Here is a 25,938-nt window from a genome sequence, read left to right as displayed (position 1 = left end):
ATCTAGGAAGTCTGTAATCAGATATATTGTGGGAGATTTATTTGGACGATTCCTACTCAACCTTTAAGGCTCAAAGTAAATGCCCTTATGAAGCCTTCCCTAATTCTCCAAGGCAGTGTCAAGCACTTCCTTTTTGGGCCTCTATCTCTTCTGTTAGTATTGTAATTGTTAACCAGTTTCCCCTCTAAACAAAGTCTCTCAAGGGTAAGAACAGGGTCTCTTCTGGTCTTCTTTGCATCCCTAAGTTAGCACAGGTCTTAGCATATTTGAGGAAAGAAACAGGAATGCTGGTATCAGCGACAGCCCTCTGGCCAAGATACCAAATGGTAGCCAAATCACTCTTAGTAAACGAATCTAGAACTACTGCTTTAGGGATGAGAATGTGAACCTGGCAGCACTAACAAGTTCAGCACTAACAAGTCCTCTTCTTAGAGGCTCTCTAGCCCAACCTCTAATTCTGCTTGACTGTATTTCAGCAACTACATTTAAAGAGACACTGGGAACAAGAGAGCCATCCATTTTTGAATCAGCATATTTTTAACCAAACAATAGCAATGGCTAAATCTTTAAAATGCTTATTTCTCTCAAGAACACTGCAATGGAACATTTAGACATTAGGAAAGAGATTAGCAATTTACATTGCTATTTCACTGATTTAATTTGAATGCTCTTCCAAAACAAACACACATATACTGAAGAGGCTACTAAGAAACCCAACATGGAGAGTTCCCTATAAGTGCAGCCGACAGTGTTGACTGAAACTAAACTTGGAAATCCAGGGCACTAATGCACAATATCAAGCAATAAAAAGCATCTCTTTGGTAATATTTAATTTAAAAAAAGAAGAAAGAGGCAGGCGAAGATCAGGCACTGTCTGTTTTGGAGGATCAACCGTTCTGCATTTCAAAGCATTGGTCCCTGCAATATCCAGGTTACTGTGCTAGAATCTCGACTATTATATCGCAGTTGTGAGAGGGAGGGCAAAGATGTGTTTACTCAGTGATTAGGCCCTTAGAATAAGCCTCTAGCTCCTAGAGAGACAGCTCACCACTTATTCATTTGGACCAATTCACAAAGCCTAGGAAGATTAAACATCCATGCTGAGAAGACAAGCGAATGCAGACGGTGAAAAAGAAATAAAAATTCTTTAAAAACTCTGAGATGACTTCATTATTTTTCCACAAGGAAACTTTAGGAAAGTGTTTAGTTAGAGAAAAACCCACATTGACCTCTCTCTAAACCCTTAATCTTTCCTTTGTGGTGGCACTGCTTTGTGGTAAGCGACTGGCTCGCCTCGCCCCTCTTTTCACTGGAAGCTGAGAGAAAAAAGGCTCTGGAGAAACAGTTTTCGTTCCAGGGACATAAACCCCTGACACTGTTAAACATGAGATGCCAGGAAAACATACTTAAAAAAAAAAAAATCTCACTTTAAGCTCTAAACTGTGAGAAAGGAGATGATACAAAGAGTATCAGAGAAGGATCTTCAGGTTGGGGGTACTCCCATAGCAGCTTTCAAAAGAAAAACTGAAAAATCTTAAAATAATCTTTTCTCCCAAACCTAATAACACTTTCAACTTTCAACGAAATTTTTTTCTTCTGTTATTATGACAGTAAAAATAGGTAAAATGTTAAGACTTAATAATATGAAAATGCTACTAAATTTGGGTTACCTAAACCTCTGATTAAATTATAGGCACACCTAAATGAAACCCCCCAGTCTCAGATTTCTGATTACTTTATTGATTCAACTAAACACAGGCCAAAACAGTGAGAACTGGGTTGAGCGTATCAGAAAACTGCTTTTGTGAAGAAAGGGCATTTAGTACATAGAAAAAGCATAGGAAAATGTTTTGTTTTCCATTACTATAACCATTTTTCCCTTTGGCGCATTAATAATTCAGTTCAATAACATTTACAGAGTGCCTATGTGTTAGGCATTGAGAATATAAAGATGAATAAAACAAAGTTCCCTTGCTCTCTAAAAGTTGGGGATCTGGAGGGGATGGCAAATGCGGAAAGCAAAAAATTTAACTGCAGTATCATATGAAAAGCAATAAGATCAGGGCATTTAAAGAATGTACGTTTTATTTGTCCTTTCTAATTTGGCAGAGAGACTGTAAGTCTGGTTGAAGAACAAGGCAAGCAGCCTAGCTATAGTCTCCTCAGACTCCCTCTTTGTGATCTAGGTTTTGGTAACACAGTTAAAGGAAAGCCTCCAAGCATTAAAGTAACAGAAAGCTCTGTGCTAAACCCAGTTTTGCCACTTGCCAGCTGTGTGATTATGGGGGTAAGATGTAAGGATTGTGGATATAGTAGGTAAAATACTTATTTACAATGTGTGGCCCATAGTAGGTGCCAAATAAAATGCAGCTGTTCGGATCAAGATTCTGGAAATATCCATGCAAAATAAAGGATTTAAAGGTCAATTCAAGATAAATTATAGCCATAAAAATACACCTTCTTCATTTCTCCTACTAGTGTTTGGGATGCTTAATTGTGTCCACAATTTCAGGGCTTCACTAATCTTCATATTCAAATCCAGGCGCTAAGGTACTAAGTTGATCCTTAGAAAATGCCAGGCTGACAGCAACCAATGTGACCTGGCCCTGAGCTACAGTAGCTATTGTATTTAGACACTCAGCATCACAGAACTACAGAACATTAGAGCTGGAATAAGCCAGGCACAGAGCAGACACTCAGAAAATATTTACTGATGGACTGAAAAGAAAGTTGTCCAGTTTCTTTTTAGGTACCAGAATATCCATAATTTGTGTGTTCAATGATTTTGAAGTTGATATGACAAATGATTTCTAGAAATGGTATTTCATAGTTTTTTTAGTATAAGAATTAAAACAAATTAAAAATAATTATCTTTGTGTAAATTGGGACCCAATTTTATTTCTCCATTTTCAGTTTCCCTTCTCCTTTTATATTATCACCATAATAGTCAGAATCATCACTCTTGTTTTAAGTTTGGGGATGGTTTACTGATACAAGGCACTGATAAACTGATACAACAGTAAACGCTCTTTATATTTTACCTAGATTGATCAATTATTAACATTTTGCTGTATTTGCTCAATCATTCTTTTCATGCTTCTTTCCCTGAAACATTTAAAGCTGCACATATCATGACACCTCCACTTTACTTTAGTGTCTGTCGCCTGAGAAATAAGGATATTCCCTTACACAATCATTATTTCTTTAATCACACCTAACACATTTAATATTGTTTACAATATTTACAACTTAATATTGTACAGTTATCTAATATAGAGTCCATATTCAAATTTCTCCAGTACCTCATAATGTTGTTTGTAGCTATCTTATTTATTGTTTTAAATCTAGGCTCTAATTAGTTAATGGCCAGTTCTAATTAGTTCATCCCAGTTCACAGTCCATTTCCACAATCTTGTTCCTATATATGGGTATTCACAGATCCAGCCAGCGTCCAACCAAGACTCCAGCACACAGTAAGAACTGTGGCACAGCAGCATGAAGCTACATTGTCTGGAAACAAATTCCTGCTTCGCCACCTCCCAGCTCTGTGACGTTGAGAAAGCTATTTCTCTTTTCTATGCCTTGGTAACACATAGCTTTGGAAGTCCAACACTCTTAGATGGGAGTGGTGACATAACTACTATAACAGAGGGGGTCCTTGGGTCTAGGCATGAACAACAGACAGGTTGCTTCTTTATGAAGGTGATATTTGAGCTGAAATTTAACTTTAGGTGATAGCGGAAAAAAGGAAGAGTGAAAAAAGAGTAAAAGCAAAGAGAAAAGGTTGGGAAAAGGCCCTGTGATGTCAATGGCCTGATGATGTATTCAAATAACTCCAAGCTAGTAATTTTTGAACAGTAAAGAATCAGAGTGCAGACTGATTTTGGAGTGAATTGTGACACTTTGCCTTTTTTTTTTTGCTCCTAAAACTGAGTTCAAGGACCAACTGATAGCAACCAACTAGAGAAGTTCCAAAAGAAAATAGCCACCTAGTGAAGATGAAGAGATGCTAGGATGGTATCTTTTCCCTCTTACTTCCTAAAGCAGATGTTGGAATGGCACTCTTGAAGACACAGTATATGTCTGAGATGTATTTGAATCTTACACTGGGAGATCACTCCTGTGAAAGTCATAGGTTACACAAACCAACCAACCAAAAAGCCTAAAGCAAAATTAAACTGTCTTTGTAAAATAAGCTGGCAAGTGTTCATTGGGTACTGAGCTTTATCAGTTTGCATTGTTCAAACTGTATTACTCAGGTCATAAAATATCTTTGAGAAAGATAGACATGTATCTAAAGTTCTTATAAATAAGGAAATTGGAAGCCTGGGACTTCCCTGGTGGTCCAGTGGTTGTGAATCTGCCTTCCAATGCTGGGGACACAGGTTTGACTCCTGGTCAGGGAATTAAGATCCCACAAGCTGTGGGGTGACTAAACCCACAAACCATAACTAGAGAGCCAGTGTGCTGAAACTAAGAACAGCCAAAAATAAATAAATAACTATTAAAAAAAAAATAAACTGGAAGCTCAACTGATTGGCTGTTACAGCAAACTGACTGTTTTTACTCTTCTTTTCTGTGAAATATTTACTTATATTGCTTGCCCCCACTGGGTCATTGTCCTCTTTTAACTGATTCTTTAGAGTTCTTCATGGGGCTTCCCGTCCTTCTTAAGTGTATATGCTAGAGAAATTAAGTTCCCAATACTTCTAATAAAGATACTAGGCCCTACTTAACATCAGAAATACTTTGATTTTCTTAGTATAGTTATTTATAAAAGACTGTAAATGACAAGGCAAATATAAAACCAACAGATTCTATTGAAATGCTTCAGAGGAAAGAAAGAAGAGAACACATTAGTGTAGGTCTATGACAAAAGCAGTATTATTCTGTTTTGTTAGGCACTCCAAGAAGGGTGTGGGAGAAACAGGATACTAGAAGATACACATGTATAAAAAGGTATACAAAAGCTAACAGGCTGTGAAACACAGGAGTCAAAAAGTTTGTAAACTACACTGCTCTATTATTGTACTATGATTTTCTAATCATTGCCTGACACTCCACAATTACACATATACAAACACACACAGTTGCTCAGTCTCTGCCACCAATTTCTCCCTTTCCATCCATTCTATTGACACAAACTGCCATCACAATACTTATTTCTCTGACAGTGTCACCCTCTTCTTCAGCACTTTCAAACGCTAACTACTACCTCACAATAACAATAGTCTTTAGCTGGCATTCACGGATTTCCATGTTGAAACCCCAGTCTACTTCTCTATTTCAGTCTGATTTCCTACTGCTTCTTTACCTGTACCAATTATGTAGGCCAATTCATCTTCCCTAATATGTTCATCTGAATAACTTGGTTACTATGAAGGTAAGGATTCATTATTCCAAGGTAGGTTAATTGCCAAGATATTTTAATCTCCATTTCAGAGAAAATGTTGGCTTATATAGTCAGTTTCAGGTTCCAGGTTCAAATCCAAATCTGCCTGATTTATTCAATGTCCATCAACTAAAAAGCAAACAATCTTAAAGATGTTTCACAAACATTTTGAAGATGTTTTACTTATATTAATTTCTTGTTAACCTTGTGAGGTATGTACTACAATACAAATTTTTAAGTTGATGCTCAGAGAGATTGAGTAACCTAATTTTAATAGCACACGGCAAGTAAATGGGGGCTCAGAATTAAATATAAGAATTCCCATTGTTTCTCTTTCTACTATATTCTTTATATTTAAATGAAAATGTTTAAGATTAGATATGGAACAAATTTGTTAAATTTACAAATGGAATACTTAAGAGATCCAATTTAGCTTTTTATCCTTTACAAATAGGTAGTATGAGTAACAAATAATTTCTAGGGACAGAGAGGGCTCCTTAAGAGAAACGATACAAATATGACTAAAGCCCACTAATAAAAATCAGCCTTGCTTTTCATATTTTAATAAATTTTACCTATATAGCTTTTTGAATACGGTTATATGGCTCTCAAAAAATGGAGAACAGCAATAAATTGAGAAGAATGTTTCACACAGCAGCATATCTTAAAACTAATTAATTTTAACTAATTAAAAAAATAATTTTATTATAAACATGAATGATTTGTACAATTTTAATTAGGAAGATCTGGTAACTCGGAGAATAAGAGGCAAATTCTAGATAAGGTGCTAACTATATACCGTTTAGTGGAAATATCTAATTACACAACAGCATATTTAGTATGGCTGCACTTCTATAAAACTCAGCAACATTTTTACTGATGTGTATGTTTGGAGATTTTTCTATTTTAAACCACATTTAAAAGTAAAAACATTTAGTAGTGCTTATTTTCAGGTTTAGGATTATGAGGTAACTTAATTTGCTACTTTAAATGTATTTGTATTCTTTTCTTTTAACAAACATTTCATTTATATGAAAACATACTTCAAAAATTATACTAGCATCAATAGTTCTTATCTCATACATGTGCCAGATGCTATCCTAGCTGTCATAAAAAATTACTCTAAAAACACTGTCTGCCTTTAAGGAATTTAAATTGAAAAGAAAACAAAGACATGATGAACAAACTGTGCATATTTTCCAAAGCACAGATAGGTCTGTTTGGCTGATTTTTCTGGATGATAGAGTGCTAGAAGCTTATCAATTGCAGTTCTGGCTTCATATCTGATTAGAGCTTATTTCTTTTTAAAAAACATTGACCAGGGATGGTATTTAGGTTCTTAACCTGACGAAGTAGAAACAGCATTACTTTGTTGTTTCATTGCTCAGTCGTGTCTGACTCTCTGCGACCCCGTAGCCTGTCAGGATCCTCTGTCCATGGGATTTTCCAGGCAAGAATTCTGGAGTGGGTTGTCATTTCCTTCTCCAGCACTACTTTAAAATGGCCCAATTTTTAAAATGAGTGTAATAAAACCTGATAATGAACAAAGTACTGTTAAAGCAAAGCATTCATTTTAGAGCTATAAATGCTCAAATGGGTTCTCAAAATTCCTTTATGGAACTGTTCTTAAAGTTAACAACAGTTTTTTATTATTTTTTTATTGATGAACTGCATAAAAAAACCAGTTCTGGTATTTTTCAGATTATTTTCCATTGCAGGTCATTATAAGATATTGACTATAGTTTCCTATGCTATACAGTAGACTTTATTGCTTGTTGTGTATTTTTTAAATTAGAAATCTAGCATTCTATTCATATTAAGTCAAATCTCTGTATATGTATAAATGAATCACCTTGCTGTGCACCTGAAACATTGTAACTACACTATACTTCAATAAAATATATATATTAAACTAATATATAAATAAATGGACTGAAAAAAACCAAACAGAAAATCGGTTTTGCTATTTTACAAACATTTCTGAAATTTGTCTAAAACTATTTAAAAACACCTTAGCCATGATTCTGGGTACATTCATGAAAATATCTTGAAAGTCGCTCAGTCGTGTCCGACTCTGCGACCTCATGGACTATACAGTCCATGGAATTCTCCAGGTCAGAATACTAGAGTGGGTAGCCTTTCCCTTCCCCAGCGGATCTTCTCAACCCAGGAATCGAACCAGGGTCTCCTGCATTGCAGGCAGATTCTTTACCAACTGAGCTATCAGGGAAGCATTTATGAGGAGATCCCACTTAATCCTTAAAACAACCATACAAAGTAAATACATATTATCATCAACCTTCTTTTTTCTAGATTAGAAACAGGCTCATTACTTGTTTGGGAACACAGCGTTACTAAATGGGAAATCAAGCACTGGTTTCCTTAATTTATGTGTAATATTTGGAAACAGCACTGGATCTGAAGTGAAGATCTAAGGAAGTGTAACAGGATTACTGCTATCAAAGCCCAGTCTCCCAAAGGGTGGCTGGGAAAGGAACATTCTTTCACATGGGACATAAGCCCTGGCACTGGGATTTTTACTGCTGTTGAATTTTAGTCACTTACAAATGTCTAATCATTCTCTGGGGGGCTTTTTGTTGTGAAGAGATCTCAGGGACAGCAGAACTGAGAAGTGGGGAGGCTATAAGGAGAAAAATAAACTTCTTTAGGGGAAGAAAGTCCCAGGGAATCATGGTGTGGCTGGTGGTAACTTCTGCAACTATAATTAAGGAGGCAAACAACTGACTCTTCCTTATCTATAGATAAAATGTAAGCTTCTTTCAACAAATATTTTTTAAACACCAGGTAATGTCAGGACATCACAGATCCCTCTATGCTCCTGTTGATGTTCTCAGCCTCATCATACCAGGCAATCCAACTCTCGGTCTTGCACTGTTCTGCTGTCTTATTTTTTTTTTTTTTTTGGTTGTACCTCCCCTGGTAGCTCAGATGGTAAAGAATCCACCTGCAATGCAGAAGACCCAGGTTCGATCCCTGGATCAGGAAGATCCCCTGGAGAAGGGAACGGCAACCCACTTCAGTGCTCTTGCCTGGAGAATTCCACAGACAGAGGAGCCTGTTGGGCTACAGTCCATGGGGTCACAAACAGTTGGACACGACTGAGCTACTTTCACCCTCAATTACAATCTTCTGGTATTTTCTTATGACCTTCTTTTTGTTTAGAATTCTGTTTGCCTGTGTTATTTATCTTACAAGATTTAGGTCAGAGGTACTTCCTCTAGAAATTTCCGTGAACTTCTAAGGCAGATGAAGTGCCTCTCCTCTTTGCTCCTACAGCATTTTACATTTATGGCATTTTATAGATCTATTTATATATTGTTTTATCTTCCCTACTAGGGCTTCCCAGGTGGTACTAGTGGTAAATAACCTGCCTCCAATGCTGGAGATATATAAGAGATGCAGATTCAATCCCTGGGTCAAGAAGGTACCCCGGAGGAGGGAATGGCAACCCACTCCAGTATTCTTGCCTGGAGAATCCCAAGGACAGAGGAGCCTGGAAGGCTATAGCCCACAGGGTTGCAAAGAGTCAGACATGACTGAAGCGACTTAGCACACATCTTCCCTACTAGACTGTGGACATGTCAAGGACAGGAAACCTCTATATCCTAGGTCCTTAAATTGGCATACAATAAATATTGATGGCCTTCAATTCAATCAATATCCCTAACAGTTAAGGGCAAAGAAGAGATCAAAAAGTGATCAGTCCATTATCAGAAGTCAAAACTTTCCACAGTACACTTAAACACAAGAACTTAGAATAGCTGTTTCACTGAAGTTGGAACTCTGCTTTGAACAGTATTGTAAATTTCTCATGAAAAAGGCAGAAAAGAACTGTGAGTACCCTCACCAAGTGCTCTCAAATGAAATCAGTTTGAAGCAGTTTTCATTAAGATGGATTGAATGTGTATCGTGAGAAACACTTTATCAAATGTAGTGTTTTACTTAGTGATTAACTATATACCAGTTGATGAAGCTCCCCAAATCCTTTGTAATCCCACCACTCCAATAAACATTTAATGAGTATATAAGTTCAAAAAGCCTAGCAGAGGATTTAAACCTTCAATCTTGTTTTTATTTACTCTGGGAACTCAATTTCTCACTTCAAGTGAAGATTGCTGGTACTCAAGGCTCATCTGTTGCCCTGGTAAAATTAATGTGTCTCCCACAGTTTAAATTAAACATGTGATATTTAAGATGAAAGAAATTTAGTAACAATCCCACAGTATCGGTCATACTTCCCTTAAAATGTTTGAACATAATAGGAAAACTCTTTTCTTAAAAATGATTCATTCAGAAGTTTAAAAAAAATATCAAAAACAATTTCTTTTAACTTTCAAATGTGCAGTCTGAAAGAAGAGATGAAGTTTGGTAACTGAATACAGTAGTTTAGCAGTTAGCACTGAAAAGCTTTGGAAGTAAGACGGTGTAGTATAAAATACACTTTTATATGTTAGAACAACTGCACTTTTACTTGGCCTCTACTGCTTACCCTTGATTTGCCTTTGGTTAAGTCATGCAGCTTTTCTGAGCTTCCTCATCTCTACAATTGGAATATTGATATTATGTATCCCTATCTCACTGGTTTGTTGTGAGGTTGAAATGAGATATGCATAAAGCTTCACAAACCATAGTACACCATACAAACCTAAAGCAGTAGTACTATTTCTATACTTTCCAGACAATTGTTTTTAATTTAAAAGAATATGTATATAATTAGGTTGATGACTAAAATAAATGTTCCTTCTCAGATTTAATTTTGAATAACTTATCCACTATGCAGAAAAATCTTAAGTTTAGAGCAATGTAATAAATGATACATAAACTGCTATTGATCTTTAACTTGGAAAAGAGAAATGAAGAAAGAAAAAAAAACCCTAGACAAACAGAAAAAGATAAAGATATTTTAGGAGTCCAAAGAAGTCAGTGGATTTTGGTATTAATCTAATACAAAACAACACACTTAATTACATGAACCAATGACTTTCAGTTGTTAAAATACTAATTCAGTAATCAAAAACAAACAATTGTTTCATTAGAAATACCAGAAATTATTAAGAGTTTATGCTCCTCTGGGGATCAGCAGTCTGAAGAAAACCAAATGCCAATTTACTGTACAAAGACACTCAGTAAAAAGTTCTTTCATCTATTATATATTGTATATTTAAATAATATACCATCACTGAAAATTATAATGTTTCTAATAGCTTTTAAAATGGAATTCAACAGATAACTATGCCTATTTGGGAGCTATATTTAGGTTATAAAAGACCCTTGTATTTTCTGGTTACTCCAACTGCTTAGCAATCTTGCTGGAAAGCAGAGACAAATTAATCCCAAATACATTTATACCCAGGAATGAACTGAAAAAGAGATTACTTTAAAATTATAAATATTCTTTCAAACATATTTATGTTCAACAATAAGTGATTGTTTAAATAGAATAACAACACCATACAATGATGGACTCTAACCATTAAAAATCTGATTATAATAAAGTACTCAGCATTACTTAAAAAGCATTCTTGCAAAAAAAAGAAATTCACCTGAATCTAACAAAGCTTTAAGCCTTAATATCCATTTCTCAGGAAATACAGAGATAGAGGAACAAGTTAAATAATATCACAAGGAAACAATCACACAAATCAAGAATTTAGAACAATCTGTAATCATCCAACATGATTTCCTCAAAAGCAAATGTCATAAAAAACAGGTGGTGGGGAATAAAGGGGGCGTTTGCTTAAAATGGTATAAGAAATCTAACAAACAAATATAATTTGTTATTCTTGAGTGGATCATGGTTTCCCAACCAACCACTGAAGTTTGAATATGCACTGGATACTAGATGATGTTAGCAAATTATTGTTAATTATGTTACAAGCAATACTGGTATTGTGATTCTGTAGGAGAATATCATTATTTTTGAAAAGTGTATGCAGCTGTTTTTATGGGTAAACTATGACGTCACCTTGAAATAGCTTAGCAAAAATAATGAATATTTAAGGGTATCCTAACTTCTGCAGTTTAAGTTTTAATAATTTGAAAAGTTTAACTGCTAAAACTTAAAAAAAAATTTGCAAATTTATATTTCTTTTATATTTGCTTTTATGAATTTTGAATAATAAATTCAAAATTATTTTCTATTCCAGTCAAAGTTTGCAATTTTCAATCAGAGGGACTGAAACAAATATTTACCATAAAAATTTATTAATCAAAATCATAAATCTAATAGCATAAATAATGTAAATAATTAAATTTCAAATGTTGCTTCTTTTTAAGTATGTAGCAGTTAAACTTTTCAAGTTATAAGGCTTAAAACTCTATTAAAACTTTAGGATGTCCTGTATATAAAGAAGCAAATATGGGGTAAAATTTTAGTGATTATTAAGTCTAGGTATAGGTGATTTGAGTGTTTACTGTACTATTCATTTTTTCTTTATTAAAAATTGTTTTAGTAAAAGTTGAAATATTATAAAATATAGTTAAGGGTATGATCATATAATATTTAAAAGGTGAAAATAAGCTGTTTGAACAGGATTATAACATGACCAATTTCTTGTTAAATGTGGGCTCCACAAAATATATATAATAAAAATATGGAAAGAACATGTATCATAAAGCTAATCTGTGTTAGAATGTATTCTTTGTGCTTTTCAGTATCTTCCAAAACCTGTATAGAAACTATAAAACTGTATTACTGTAAATCTATGTCTTCAAAAATAAAATCCATTTAATATAGTTTTAATAGTTAAAAAATTGATAGTTAAAACAGACTTTACATGGGCTATTCAACTATTCTTAGGGTAAAGAACAGTTTATGTTTCTTAATCTACTTCACTGAGCTGTCAATGACAGATTTAAGTTGATCACTAATGACTGTCTTGGAATTCCATTTTTCAAAGTTGTTTTAGATGAATTTTTCTTTAGGTCGTAAGAAGAACTAGAAATTCCAGAGTCATCCTTACACTCTACTCTCAAAATTTCTAATTCCAAAACTTCTAACTCCATCTACACGTTAGTCCTTCCTTCCTCCCTTTTTTCCTTTATTCATTAAACATTCAGAGTGTTTAGCTAACCAGGTAAAGAGCAAGATGAAAGGTATTTTTAACACTAAGGCAGCATTAGAAAAGAGTAACATTATGGGGAAATACAAATGGTACACTGCTGCTACATTAATTAAGTGTAAGGCAGGAAATGGGAAGAGCTGAAGCTGTACAGGTAGGCAAGAGCCAGATAACTGAGGCCTGGACTGCAGTGTCAACATATAAATAGAACAATCACATGGAATCTTCTTGCTCAAAATATAACTATTGATTTCTTGTTACATATTTCAATCTTCTTGATTGTAAGATCACAAAGCTCATTTCTGTATTTAAAGAAAAATCTTATTCTCTAAAATGACTTTTAGGAAAAAATATTACAGTTATTAGATACATACTATTAGATGGAATAATCATTTGGGGAAAAGATTGAAGGACAAATCTCTTAGCAAGAAACTGTCAATCACATAACTAAAAAGAATACAGGTACACAGCCTGGTCCCTTCCAAGCATGTCCACCCCTTTTACCCCCTTAAAAAAAAGAAAAGAAAAGAAACCCTGTTTCAAAGCTTGACAAAGTCTTCTGCAAGAGCCGGTAGTACCCTATCATACTACTGCCCTGTGGCTGAAATGGGCATCTTGGTGATGGTTAGGTTGGGAAATGAACCAAAAACAAAATCAAGTCTTCAATCTGAAAAAAGAGGAAAACATTAAGCACTGCCTGGTGGTAAACCTATGAGATGCACTGTTTAATTAAAAAAGGTAAATTGCACTTACATCTCGGGCTTTCACATAGAAGGCCTCTTGAAAAGCTGCTTCTAATGAGCCAATAAAAAATACAGGATGGCAGTCACCATATCTATAGGAAAAATTGCATCTATTAATTAAAATACATTTCAAATTTACTTCAAGTTTCACAAGTCTAACCAAAGCCTTTAAGTAAATGTTGGGGCTAATGTCTCTTTAAGTATAGAAAAAACATTAAATCATTTCTTTAAAGCCTTCATTAGTTTTTTGAACTCTTCTTGGCCTCTAGATCACAACAGTGGAATTTTAAGTACATTGAGCAAATTACCATTTATAAGTAGTAATTCCTGGTTACCTATTTCCCTAAGATTTCCTAATTACAACAGCCTTAACTTTCCATTTTAGTTCATTTATTCTGGAAGTCCAACACAGAGAGAAAACATGGTCCCTTGTTAAGTTTCCAAATTACATTACATCAGAAAACAGAACTAAAGAAAAATATCATTTACATGAAAATTTAGGTTTAAATATTTAAACACCTTAGGAGAATCTCAAATACACAGAAAAATTTGTATTAGACTATTAAAAGAAGAAACGCTAAATGATTCAAAAAAAAATTAAAAGATTCATTTACATTTAAAAACATTTGTCTTTTTATCCAATATTTGAAAAAATATTTTGTCTGTCCTAGGATATACTAAAAATTCATGTCCTATATACCTAGTCCTTTTGGACTTCCCTAGTGACTCAGCAGTAAAGAATCTGCCTGCAATGCAGGAGATGTGGGTTTGATCTCTGGGTTGGGAAGATCCTCTGGAGAAGAAAATGGCAACCCACTCCAGTATTCTTGCCTGGGAAACCCCATGGTCTGAGAAGCCTGGCAGACTATGATCCATGGGGTCACAAAAGAGCTGAACATGACACAGCGACTAAACAACAACAGCCTAGTCCTTTTGCAAATATCGTCAAGATATTAAATTAGTAATCCATTTATTATGCTTCTATAATGACACAGAGATAAGACAAATACATCTCTGAAGTGGCATAAGTAGTTTATAGTTATCTGATTGGAACACTCTATATTCACTATCAGGACTATATGTATAGATAAATGTATACTTTGAACACTTTAAGGATAAATTTTAAAACAATCTACAATTAAAGTTGTTTCAAAAAAATCATAGTAGCATTAAAAGAACATCAATTTATATAGTTAATGTCCTAACCCTACCTTGAAGAAAACTCTGCTGTAAATTGTAATAAGGCATCTCCTTCATTTTCTGCGTTTTCTGGCACTAAAAAACAAACAAAAGAAAAAACAAAAACAAAAAACCAAAACAAATAGACACAAAAAACAAACCACATAACATCTAATCCCACATATAAGAAATATATTTAATCAATAAAGAGGAAATAAAATTAAACTTTCGCTTCTGTGATTTATCTGAGAAGACATTTTAACTCCAGCTACATTAGAAGATTTTATCAAACCTTAAAAAAGAACCCCCCAAAATGTCATGTTCATGAATTTTTGAAAACTAACTGACACAATCTTGCTAGGTGTTCAAAATATGTGCCAGTCATCAATTATGATTTCAAAGTTTTCTTGAAAATGACATCTTGTAATTAAATTATATAAAAAGGCTCTCAAATTATTTAAAGACCTAATGGGAAAAATCAACTTTATGTAAATATCACATCTATTTCTGCCCATAAAGGTTCCCTAATTTCAGAGTAAACGAGTCATTTATGGGCTTAGTTTAACTATCATCTTGTATGCAGTATCCCTTAAGATCCTACACTATGCATCCTGTCAAGTGCAAGTGAGGGAGATGGTACAGTTTACTTTTTTCCCTCCAAAGATGGGTGAATGGAATAATAATATAACTACTGATAAAACTGGTATCTCCAATAAGATGTGTGGTGATTAAATACAATCACAAAAAGTACAGCTATTTTATCAACTTCCAGGCTTCAAGTAGATAGACAAATTCATACATGTGAAACAAAAGTTATATTCCCTTGAGTTTTTAATGAATTTTACTAAAGTATTGGGAATGGTTGGGCTTAAGATCAAAACTTAAGAGGCTCTAGTTCCAATGCATAATGTCTACTTGCTACATTTTATCTCTTGAAACCTGGAAGTCAGGAAGAAATTTTTAAGTTCATCGTTCCTCATAAGTTTCTGAACTAGGAGGGAGAATCATAATGCTGGACCCAAGGAGCTATTAATACTCACTCATTGGAGATTTTCTCAGGGCAGATGACGCCATGCCGAATACTTCTCCATCATCCACCCCAAATTCGGAAGCATCTTCAAAGTCATCTCCATCACTATCACTAACCATATGAACATCGGTGCTTTGCTATTTAAGAAAAGTCCTATAATTAGTTTCATATTGACTTTAGGAAATCAAATTCCTAACATACAAGTTATATAATCACAATAGGGCATTAGAATTATAAAAATTTTATTAAATAAGAAGCTATTTGCTAGAGTGAAGCTTAATATTTCTCATTTTAAGGCTTATATATATATATAATACTAAATATATTTCTACTCTTGCTATGATACCCCTATACTAAAGGATGGAGGCTAAGGGAAAATGAAGGATGCTTACAAAATCAATAAAGACTGGGGTTTTTTAAATCAATTTTTATCCCCAGCCTATAGTACACAATTAAGAGCACAATAAATGAGGAAATGGGTAAAATCTAAGAGGTCAGAGATAAATAAGCTATACAGGTTATCTGACTTCAGGAAATCAAATTCCTAACATACAAGTTATATAACCACAATAGGGCATTAGAATTATAAAAATTTTATTAAATAAGAAGCTATTTGCAAGAGTGAAGCTTAATATTTCTCATATTAAGGCTTATACACACACACACACACACACACACATATATATAAAATATTCAGTTCAGTTCAGTCACTCAGTCGTGTCCGACTCTTTGCGACCCCATGAACTGCAGCCTGCCAGGCCTCCCTGTCCATCATCAACTCCCAGAGCCCACCCAAATTCATGCCCATTGAGTCGATGATGCCATCCAACCATCTTATACTCCATCATCCCCTTCTCCTCCTGCCCTCAATCTTTCCCAGCGCCAGGGTCTTTTCCAATGGGTCAGCTCTTCACATCAGGTGGCCAAAGTATTGGAATTTCAGCTTCAACATCAGTCCTTCCAATGAACACCCAGGACTGATCTCCTTTAGGATGGACTGGTTGGATCTCCTTGCAGTCAAGGGACTCTCAAGTGTCTTTTCCAACACCACAGTTCAAAAGCATCAATTCTTCTGCGCTCAGCTTTCTTTAGAGTCCAACTCTGACATCCATACATGACCACTGGAAAAATCATAGCCTTGACCAGATGGACCTTTGTTGACCAAGTAATGTCTCTGCTTTTTAATATGCTGTCTAGGTTGATCATAACTTTCCTTCCAAAGAGTAAGGGTCTTTTAGTTTCATGGCTGCAATCACCATCTGCAGTGATTATGGAGCCCCCAAAAATAAAGTCAGCCACTGTTTCTACTGTTTCTCCATCTATTTGCCATGAAGTGATGAGACCAGATGCCATGATCTTAGTTTTCTGAATGTTGAGCTTTAAGCCAATTTTTTCACTCTCTTTTACTTTCATCAAGAGGCTCTTTAGTTCTTCTTCACTTTCTGCCATAAGGGTGGTGTCATCTGCTATCTGAGGTTATTGATATTTCTCCCGGCAATCTTGATTTCAGCTGTGCTTACTCTAGCCCAGCGTTTCTCATGATGTACTCTGCATATAAGTTAAATAAGTAGGGTGACAATTTACAGCCTTGACGTACTCCTTTTCCTATTTGGAACCAGTCTGTTGCTCTATGTCCAGTTCTAACTGTTGCTTCCTGACCTGCATACAGGTTTCTCAGGAGGCAGGTGAGGTGGTCTGGTATTCCCATTTCTTTCAGAATTTTCCACAGTTTATTGTGATGCACACAGTCAAAGGCTTTGGCATAGTCATATATATATACATATATATATATATATATACATATATATATATATATGTCATACATATATATATGTATATATATAATCTTGCTATGACACCCCTACACTAAAGGATGGAGGCCGAGGGAAAGTGAAGAATGCTTACAAAATCAATGAAGACTGGGGTTTTTATAAGTTTTATCCCCAGCCTAGAGTACACAATTAAGAGCACAATAAACAAGGAAAGAGGTAAAATCTAAGAGGTCAGAGATAAATAAGCTATACAGGCCTTTCAAAAAGCTTGTGGATACTGTAATGGTCTTTATCTTTCTGGCTTACAACTACTGGAAAAACCATAGCTTTGACAGCACAGACCTTTGTTGGCGAAGTTATCTCTCTGCTTTTCAATATGCTGTCTAGGTTTTTCATAGCTTTTCTTCCAAGGAGGAAGCGTCTTTTAATTTCATGGCTGCAGTCACTGTCCATAGAGCTTTTGAAGCCCAGGAAAATAAAATCTGTGACTATTTCCATTGTTTCCCCATCTATTTGCCGTGAAGTGATAGGACGACATGCTATGATTTTAGTTTTTTGAATGTTGAGTTTTAAGCCAACTTTTTCATTCTCTTCTTTCACCTTCATCAAGAAGCTCTTTAACTCCTCTTCACTTTCTGCCATTAGGGTGGCGCACTGGCAAATATAAGGTTATTGATATTCTCTTGGCAATCTTGATTCCAGTTTGAGAGTCATCCAGGAGTAGATATTATGGTCATCTGAATTAAATTCACCCATTCTGGTCCATTTTAGTTCACTGATTCTAAAATGTCAATGTTCACTCTTGCTATCTCATGTTTGACCATTTTCAATTTACCTTGTTTCACGAACCTAACATTCCAGGTTCCTATGCAATATTGTTTACAGAATCAGACTTTCACCACCAGACAAATCTACACCTGGGTGTTGTTTCCACTTTGGCTCAGCCTCTTCATTCCTCCTGGAGCTGTTTTTCTGCTCTTCTCCAGTAGCATACAGACACCTACTGACCTGGGAGGTTCATCTTTCAGCATCATATCTTTTTGCCTTTTCATACTGTTCATGGGGTTCTCAAGGCAAGAATGCTGAAGTGCTTTGCCATTTTCTTCTCCAGTGGGCCACATTTTGTCAGAACTCTCCACCATGACCTGACCATCTTGGGTGACCTTACATGCCGTGGCTCATAGTTTCATTGAGTTAGGCAAAGTTGTGATCCATTTGATCAGCATGATTGGTTTTTTGTGATTGCTGTTTTCACTCTTTCTGCCCTCTGATGGATGAGCATAAGAGGCTTGTGCAAGCTTCTTGATGGGAGGGACTAGCTATGGGGAAAACTGGGTCTTGTTCTGGTGGGCAAAACTAGGCTCAGTAAGTCTTTAATCCAATCTTCTGCTGGTAGGTGGAGCCTCAGGCCAAATGCAACCTCTTTCAAAAGGACTTATGCTAGCCTGAAACAAAGTATGTTGACTTGGTAGGCCTTTCCTCCTTGGGCATAACCAAACATTAACGCCCAGACTTGTAACATTTTCCTTCTTATCTTAAAAACAATTTTCCCAATGGTTTGAATAGAGAAGGTACATAATACTTATTGGAAGAATGAAATGAATGACTCTTGCCCTAAGCCTATTCTATTCTGACTTTACCACTATTTCTCACAGAAGCCTTGGTTCCATTTGCAATCCTAATGTTTCTTAAGTGTTTTTGCTTTGTGGAGCCAAGATCTCCTCTTTATTTCAGCAATTCAACAGCTTAAAAATTTAAACCCTTTCTCATATCAAAACAGCGAGGGAGCCTACTCTTCAAAATAACACATTTTCTAGGACCATAACTGTACTTGAATTCCATCTGTGCTTCAGGTAGGCAAATACCTGGAGCATGGACTGCCTTTGAATTTTGAGGCTCAGTCTTTAAACAGATAAAGGCTCAGGATATAAAAGGTCACTATACATTCCTTTAGAGTACTTAGCCAGGCTCACAGGCAGGTGGAAAGAAACAAAAGTCCAGTATGACAAACTTTCTCGTATTCTCAGCCAGCTAAGCTATCATCTCAGCCTTCATTTAGTCTTGCCTATCACTTACCCTCCCTTTAAGAGGCATCAGATTAAGAAGGAGGTTTGGAGGACAGAAGGATAAAAAAGAAAGAAATTATTCTATATATTATCTACCCCCCCAACCACTGTTTTACCTTACTCTCTCACATCTATCCTTTCTCCTAATCTAGTTTTCAGACAAATAAAAACCTCTTTTCATAAAAATAGGACTTGACCTCATACTGGGAAGATGATTTTAATTTTGTGCCTATGTAATGCATTGTTTTTTCTTCACAAAGTACAGAATTTCCAATTCTCTTAAGAGACAGATCCTAGAAAGACAAACCCTACAACAACATCATCTTCAAAGGAGGATATCTAAAAAGCCGATTTTGTTGAAAAAAGTATATTTCAAATATAAATTATTGAACTATCTGCAAGAATGAGCTACTTAATTATGTATAAGGAACTCCCAATCTCTTCACATTTTCTTATCAGCCATCTAACAGGTTAGGAAAAGCTTTGTCTAAAAAATGAGATAAATAATCTTTTCTCTTTAATGTTTGCTGATGAGAATAGATAATCTCTTGGTTCAGTCAAGGGTGCCCTAAAATTCTTTGAATCCAGAGAACTATTTATTCAGAATTTTTAAATAAAGGTAAAAAAAAAATAGTGATTCTATTTTGGCTTACTGCATTCACTTATTTCCTTTATCATTTAAAATATATCCATAAGCCCTACTAAGTGCTACACATCCTAGACTTGGATGAAAGATATATAGTGCATGTTCTCTCATGAAATATAATGTAATATATTTGCGACCCCAAAGACTGTAGCCCGCCAGGTTCCTCTGTTTATGGGATTCTCCAGGCAAGAATACTGGAGTGGATTGCCATTCCCTTCTCCGGAGGATCTTCCCAACCCAGGGATTGAGCCCAGGTCTCCTGCATCACAGATTCTTTACCATCTAAGCTTCAGGGAAGACCCAATGTAATATATAGTTACAGGTAATTATAATAACTAACAATAAATGTAAAAACTAGAGATCTCTTCAAGAAAATTGGAGATACCAAAGGAACATTTCATGAAAGTTGGGCACAATAAAGGACAGAAATGGTAAGGACCTGACAGAAGCAGAAGAGATTAAGAACAAGAATACACAGAACTCTAAAAAAAAGGTCTTAATGACCCAGAAAACCACAATGGTGTGCTCACTCACTTAAGAGTCAGACATCCTGGAGGGCGAAGTCAAGTGGGCCTTAGGAAGCATTACTGCAAACTAAACTGGTGGAGGTGACAGAATTCCAGCTGAGCTATTTCAAATCCTAAAAGATAATGCAGTTAAACTGCGGTACTCAATATGCCAGCAAATTTGGAAAATTCAGCAGTGGCCACAGGACTGGAAAAAGTCAATTGTCATTCCAATTCCAAGGAAAGGCAAAGCCAAAGAATGTTCAAACTACCATACAATTGTGCTAATTTCAAAGGCTAGCAAGGTAATGCTCAAACTCCTTCAGGCTGGGCTTCAACAGCACGTGAATCAAGAACTTCCAGGTGTACAAGGAAAGGGCAGAGGAAATAGAGGTCAAATTGCCAACATCTGTTAGATCATAGAAAAAGCAAGATAATTCCAGAAAAACATATATTCCTGCTTCATTGACAATGTTAAAGCCTTTGACTGTGTGGATTACAACAAACTGGAAAATTCTTGAACAGATGGGAAAATACCACTTTACCTGCCTCCTGAGAACCCTGTAGGCAGATCAAGAAGAAACAGTTAGAACTGGACATTGAACAATAGACTGGTTCCAAAGTGGGAAAGGAGTATGTCAAGGCTCTGTATTGTCATCTTGCTTATTTAACTTACATGCAGAATACATGATGCAAAATGCTGGGCTGGATGAATCACAAGCTGGAATCAAGACTGTGGGGAGAAATAGCAAAAACCTCAGATTTGCATATGATACCACCCTAATAGCAGAAAGTAAGGAGGAATTAATGAGCCTCTTGATGAAGGTGAAGAGGAGAGTGAAAAAGCTGGCTTAAACCTCAACATTCAAAAAACTAAGATCATGGCATCTGATCCCATCACCTCATAGGAAATAGATGGGGAGACAGTGGAAACAGGGTCAGACTTTATTTTTGGGGGCTCCAAAATCACTGCAGATGGTGACTGCAGCCATGAAATTTTTTTAAAAGACACTTGCTCCTTGGAAGAAAAGCTATGAAAAACCTAGACAGCATATTAAAAAGCAGAGACATCACTTTGCTGACAAAGGTCCATAGTCTTTCCAGTAGTCATGCATGGATGTTAGAGTTGTACCATCAAGAAGGCTGAGTGCCGAAGAATTGATGCTTTTGAATTGTGGTGCTGGAGAAGACTCTTGAGAGTTCCTTGGGTGGCAAGGATATCAGGCCAGTCAACCTTAAAGGAAATCAGTCCTGAATATTTATTGGAAGGACTGATGCTGAAGCTGAAGCTCCAATACTCTGGCCACCTGAAGCAAAGATCTGACTCATCAGAAAAGACCCTGATGCTGGGAAACATTGAAGGGAGGAGCAGATGGCGACAGAGGTTAAGATGGTAGATGCCATCACTGAATCAATGAACATGAGTTTGAGCAAACTCTGGGAGATGGTGAAGGATAGAAAAACCTGGTTTGCCGCAGACAAAGAGTCAGACACAACTTAGTGACTGCACAACAACAAATTTTAGCTTCCCTGGTGGCTCAGAGGGTAAAGCGTCAGCCTGCAAAAAAACGGGAGACTCAGGTTCGATCCCTGGGTCGGGAAGATCCCCTGGAGAAGGAAATGGCAACCTACTCCAGTACTCTTGCCTGGAAAATCCCATGGACGGGGGAGCCTGGTAGGCTACAGCCCATGGAGTCACAAAGAGTTGGACACGACTGAGCGACTTCAATTAAAAAAAAATGCTTGAGACAAAAATTTAGAACTCATATATACATAAGGGAAGCTCATAATTAAAGCTGATATTTCTTTCACCAACTACTCACTATGTTAAGAATCTAGTTAAAAGTCTGGGATACAGAGAAAATCCATGGTTCCAGTTTCCCATTTTAAAGCAAGACATATTTGGTTGCAAATATGTGTTTTTCAGTGTTAAGGGATACAATAAAAGTTTAAGCAAAGACTACTGAAGAACAAAGGAGACTGTGCAGGCCTCACACAAATGATAATATTTAACCTATATCTTTAAAAAAGATTATATATTAATGAGATTATCTCTTCAACCATTACCCATTTTGCAAACATTTTCCCCATTTACATTTTCATTTTATTGTGCTTTTGGAGACATGAACTTTTTTATTTTTACACTATTGGACTTTTGCTTCATAGCTTTTCTGTTTGTGGTTAGAAATCCCTTCTCATCCTGACATATCTTGCAGTTTTTGTGTTTCCCAAAGTGCTTAACATAGTGCCATACACATATTGGTTTTAACGTGAATATGAGGTTTTAGGACTGCTGTTGCTGCTGCTGCTAAGTCGCTTCAGTCGTGTCCGACTCTGTGCGACTCCGTAGACAGCAGCTCACCAGGCTCCCCCGTCCCTGGGATTCTCCAGGCAAGAACACTGGGGTGGGTTGCCATTTCCTTCTCCAATTCATGAAAGTGAAAAGTGAAAGTGAAGTTGCTCAGTCATGTCTGACTCTTTGCGACCCCATGGACTGCAGCCTACCAGGCTCTTTCGTCCATGGGATTTTCCAGGCAAGAGTACTGGAGTGGCTAGCTGCTTTATTTTACAGATATGCTTGGGCTTTCCTGATAGCTCAGTTGGTAAAGAATCTGCCTCCAATGCAGGAGACCCTGGTTCGATTCCTGGGTCAGAAAGATCCACTGGAGAAGGGATAGGCTACCCATTCCAGTATTCTTGGGCTTCCCTTGTGGCTCAGCTGGTAAAAAGTCCGTCCACAATGCAGGAGACCTGGGTTCAATCCCTGGGTTGGGAGGATCCCCTAGAGAAGGGAAAGGCTACCCACTCCAGTATTCTGGCCTGGAGAATTCCATGGATTGTATAGCCCAAGGTGTTGCAAAGAGCTGGACATGACTGAGCAACTTTCACTTTAAAAAGATATCAATGTTGTGGAATGTGTGTAATGGAAGATTGTTGGGGAGGTAGCTGTACTCTAGGGAGAGAAAAAACACAAGCAAGAAATTGGATATCTTAAAAAATCAATAAAAAATTACAAAAAATGAACTAAATCATCAGCTCGATGTATGGAAGTGGAATGTGGACTGGCTACAAGGCAAGGAATTTTTTGGAAACTAGATTATAGTACTCAAACTGGCATACCTTAGAAATTTGGACTTTACTCTGATGGCAATAGGGAAATCACTAACGATTTTCAAGGATGGACTGTTCAGAGAACAACTCTGATGGATGGATGGATATGTGTGTGTGTGTGCACGCACGCATGCATGCGTGCATGTCCTTTTGTGGTGATTTGGTAGCATATGGCAGATTAGATCTGAAGACATGAGAAGGGATACTTATTTCATACCTTTTTTATAACTTAATAGCACTGAGAATTTAATAAAGGGGACAAACTTAAATATACTTCAGTAGAACTGATAAGAATTGTTCATCATTTAGATTTAAAGCTTAAAAAACCAAATTTCTAGTTTGGGGAACAGAGTGGTAGGGAAGGTCAGGTCTGGTAAGGAAGAATATTGAGGCCAGTTCTCAGAATACACCTGAGGAAGCTGTAGGACATCCAAGTAAAAACATCTAATAGGCAACTTGAGAAAAAGTCTTTTTAGGAGCTCAAGAAAGAGGTCCAGAAGAGATTTAGATCTGGAAGTAATCAGCAGATAAATAATAGCTGAGGTTATAGAAATGAATAAGATCATTCAGTTGAAAGATAAAAAAAGAACAATGATAAGGATAAAAGTTTACAGAATATATTTCAACTGGTGAAGAAAAAGAGATGAAGTGAAAACTATCAAAGATTAGAAAGGCAATTAAGAGAAAGAATCTGAGATATAAGATCTGAGGAAATCTCAGTGAAGACAAGAAATGTAAACGGATTCAGAAGGATGAGAATTAAGTAAAAGGTAGTTATGGTATGACAAAAAAAAAAGGATAAAGGATCCTGAATTTATAAACAAAAGAACGGGTGTTGAATATTTTGCCATTTTCTATATGACTCTAGGCAACCATCATTACATCACTACTGTAGAGGGTGACTTACATTGACACAAAGGTGGCTGTGAAAATATAAATTTATATTAAAAAATAGATGGTGTAGTATCGCATTTATAAAATAGATTTTTTTCTGTCCCAAACTGTTTTTTTATTGAAGTATAGTTTATGTACAGTATTATAAAAGTTATAGGTGTACAATATAGTGGTTCACAATTATTAAAGGTTATATTCTATTTATATTTGTAATATATTGCCTATATTATAAGATATATCTTTGTAGCTTATTTTATACATAGTATTAGGTTGATGCAAAAGTAATTTAATTTCTGAAAATAAAATTGCCTTTCTGAATATGAGTTCCCCATCACTGGAGGTAGTTACGTAAAATCTCTGTTATAATTTGTTGAAGAACTTCATCAGGAATTAAAGTATTTATGGAAAGTTTTAGTAGAATGTATTAGGTTGGTGCAAAAGTAATTTTGGTTTAGCATTGCTGAACTTTGCCATTTGATATTGGAATGAATATGTTTTTAAATAAGTGTGATTATGTTATACATCATTTTAATGTGCATTTCTTGCTTTATCTGTTTTGCTAATGAATTATTACTTTCTGTTTATTTTATATGCATTTTAGACTATGGAAATGATGTTAGATAAAAAGCAAATTTGAGTGATTTTCTTATTTGAGTTCAAACTGGGTCATAAAGCAGCAGAGATAACTCACAGCATCAACAACACATTTGGCCCAGGAATTGCTAATGAATGTACAGTGCAGTGGTGGTTCAAAAAGTTTTGTAAAGGAGACGAGCCTTGAAGATGAGGAATGTAGTGGCTGGCCACTGGAAGTTGACAACGACCAACTGAGAGGATCATCGAAGCTGATTCTCTTCACAACTACATGAGAAGCTGCTGAAGAACTCAACATATACCATTCTAAGGTCATTTGGCATTTGAAGCAAATTGGAAAGGTGAAAAAGGTCAATAAGTTGGTGTCTCATGAGCTGACTGCAAATACAAAAAATTGTCATTTTGAAGTGTTGTCTCTCTTACTCAACAATGAACCATTTTTCGATCAGACTGTGACCTGTGATGAAAAGTGGATTTTATATGACAACTGGTGACAACCAGCTCATTAGCTGGACTGAGAAGCTCCAAAGAACTTCCCAAAGCCAAACTTGCACCAAAGAAAGGTCATGGTCACTGTCTGCTACCCGTCTGATCCACTACAATTTTCATAATCCCAGAGAAACCATTACATCTAGGAAGCATGCTCAGCAAATCCATGAGATTCACCGAAAACTACAATGCCTGCAGACAGCACTGGTCAACAGAAAGGACCCAATTCTTCTTCCAACAACACCTGACCGCATGTTGCATAACCAACACTTCAAAAGTTGAACAAATTGGGCTAAGAAGTATTGGCTCATCCACCATATTCACCTGATCTCTCACCAACTGACTACCACTTCTTCAAGCATCTCAACAACTTTTTGCAGGGAAAATATTTCCACAACCAGCAGGAGGCAGAAAAAGCTTTCTATGAGTTCACT

At 36.0% G+C, this 25,938-nt stretch overlaps 1 protein-coding gene across 3 annotated transcripts in view; it reads right to left on the bottom strand.

Annotated features, from left to right (window-relative positions):
* Nucleotides 1-25,938, bottom strand: part of FAF1 (Fas associated factor 1) — a 500,811-nt gene that overhangs the window by 134,465 nt on the left and 340,408 nt on the right. For 2 of the 3 annotated variants that reach the window (XM_070468180.1, XM_070468182.1), the window contains 3 exons: nt 15,437-15,563; nt 14,429-14,567; nt 13,228-13,309 (listed from right to left, as the gene is read on the bottom strand). In XM_070468180.1, coding sequence (XP_070324281.1) covers nt 13,228-13,309; nt 14,429-14,567; nt 15,437-15,563 — 348 coding nt within the window. The remainder of the gene's footprint in view (nt 1-13,227; nt 13,310-14,428; nt 14,568-15,436; nt 15,564-25,938) is intronic. The other variant, XM_070468181.1, reaches the window with a different exon arrangement.

The sequence above is a fragment of the Odocoileus virginianus genome, chromosome 5 (assembly GCF_023699985.2).
Source record: "Odocoileus virginianus isolate 20LAN1187 ecotype Illinois chromosome 5, Ovbor_1.2, whole genome shotgun sequence".
In the NCBI taxonomy this organism is placed as follows: Eukaryota; Metazoa; Chordata; class Mammalia; order Artiodactyla; family Cervidae; genus Odocoileus; species Odocoileus virginianus.
This window is presented reverse-complemented; position numbering and strand designations above follow the sequence as displayed.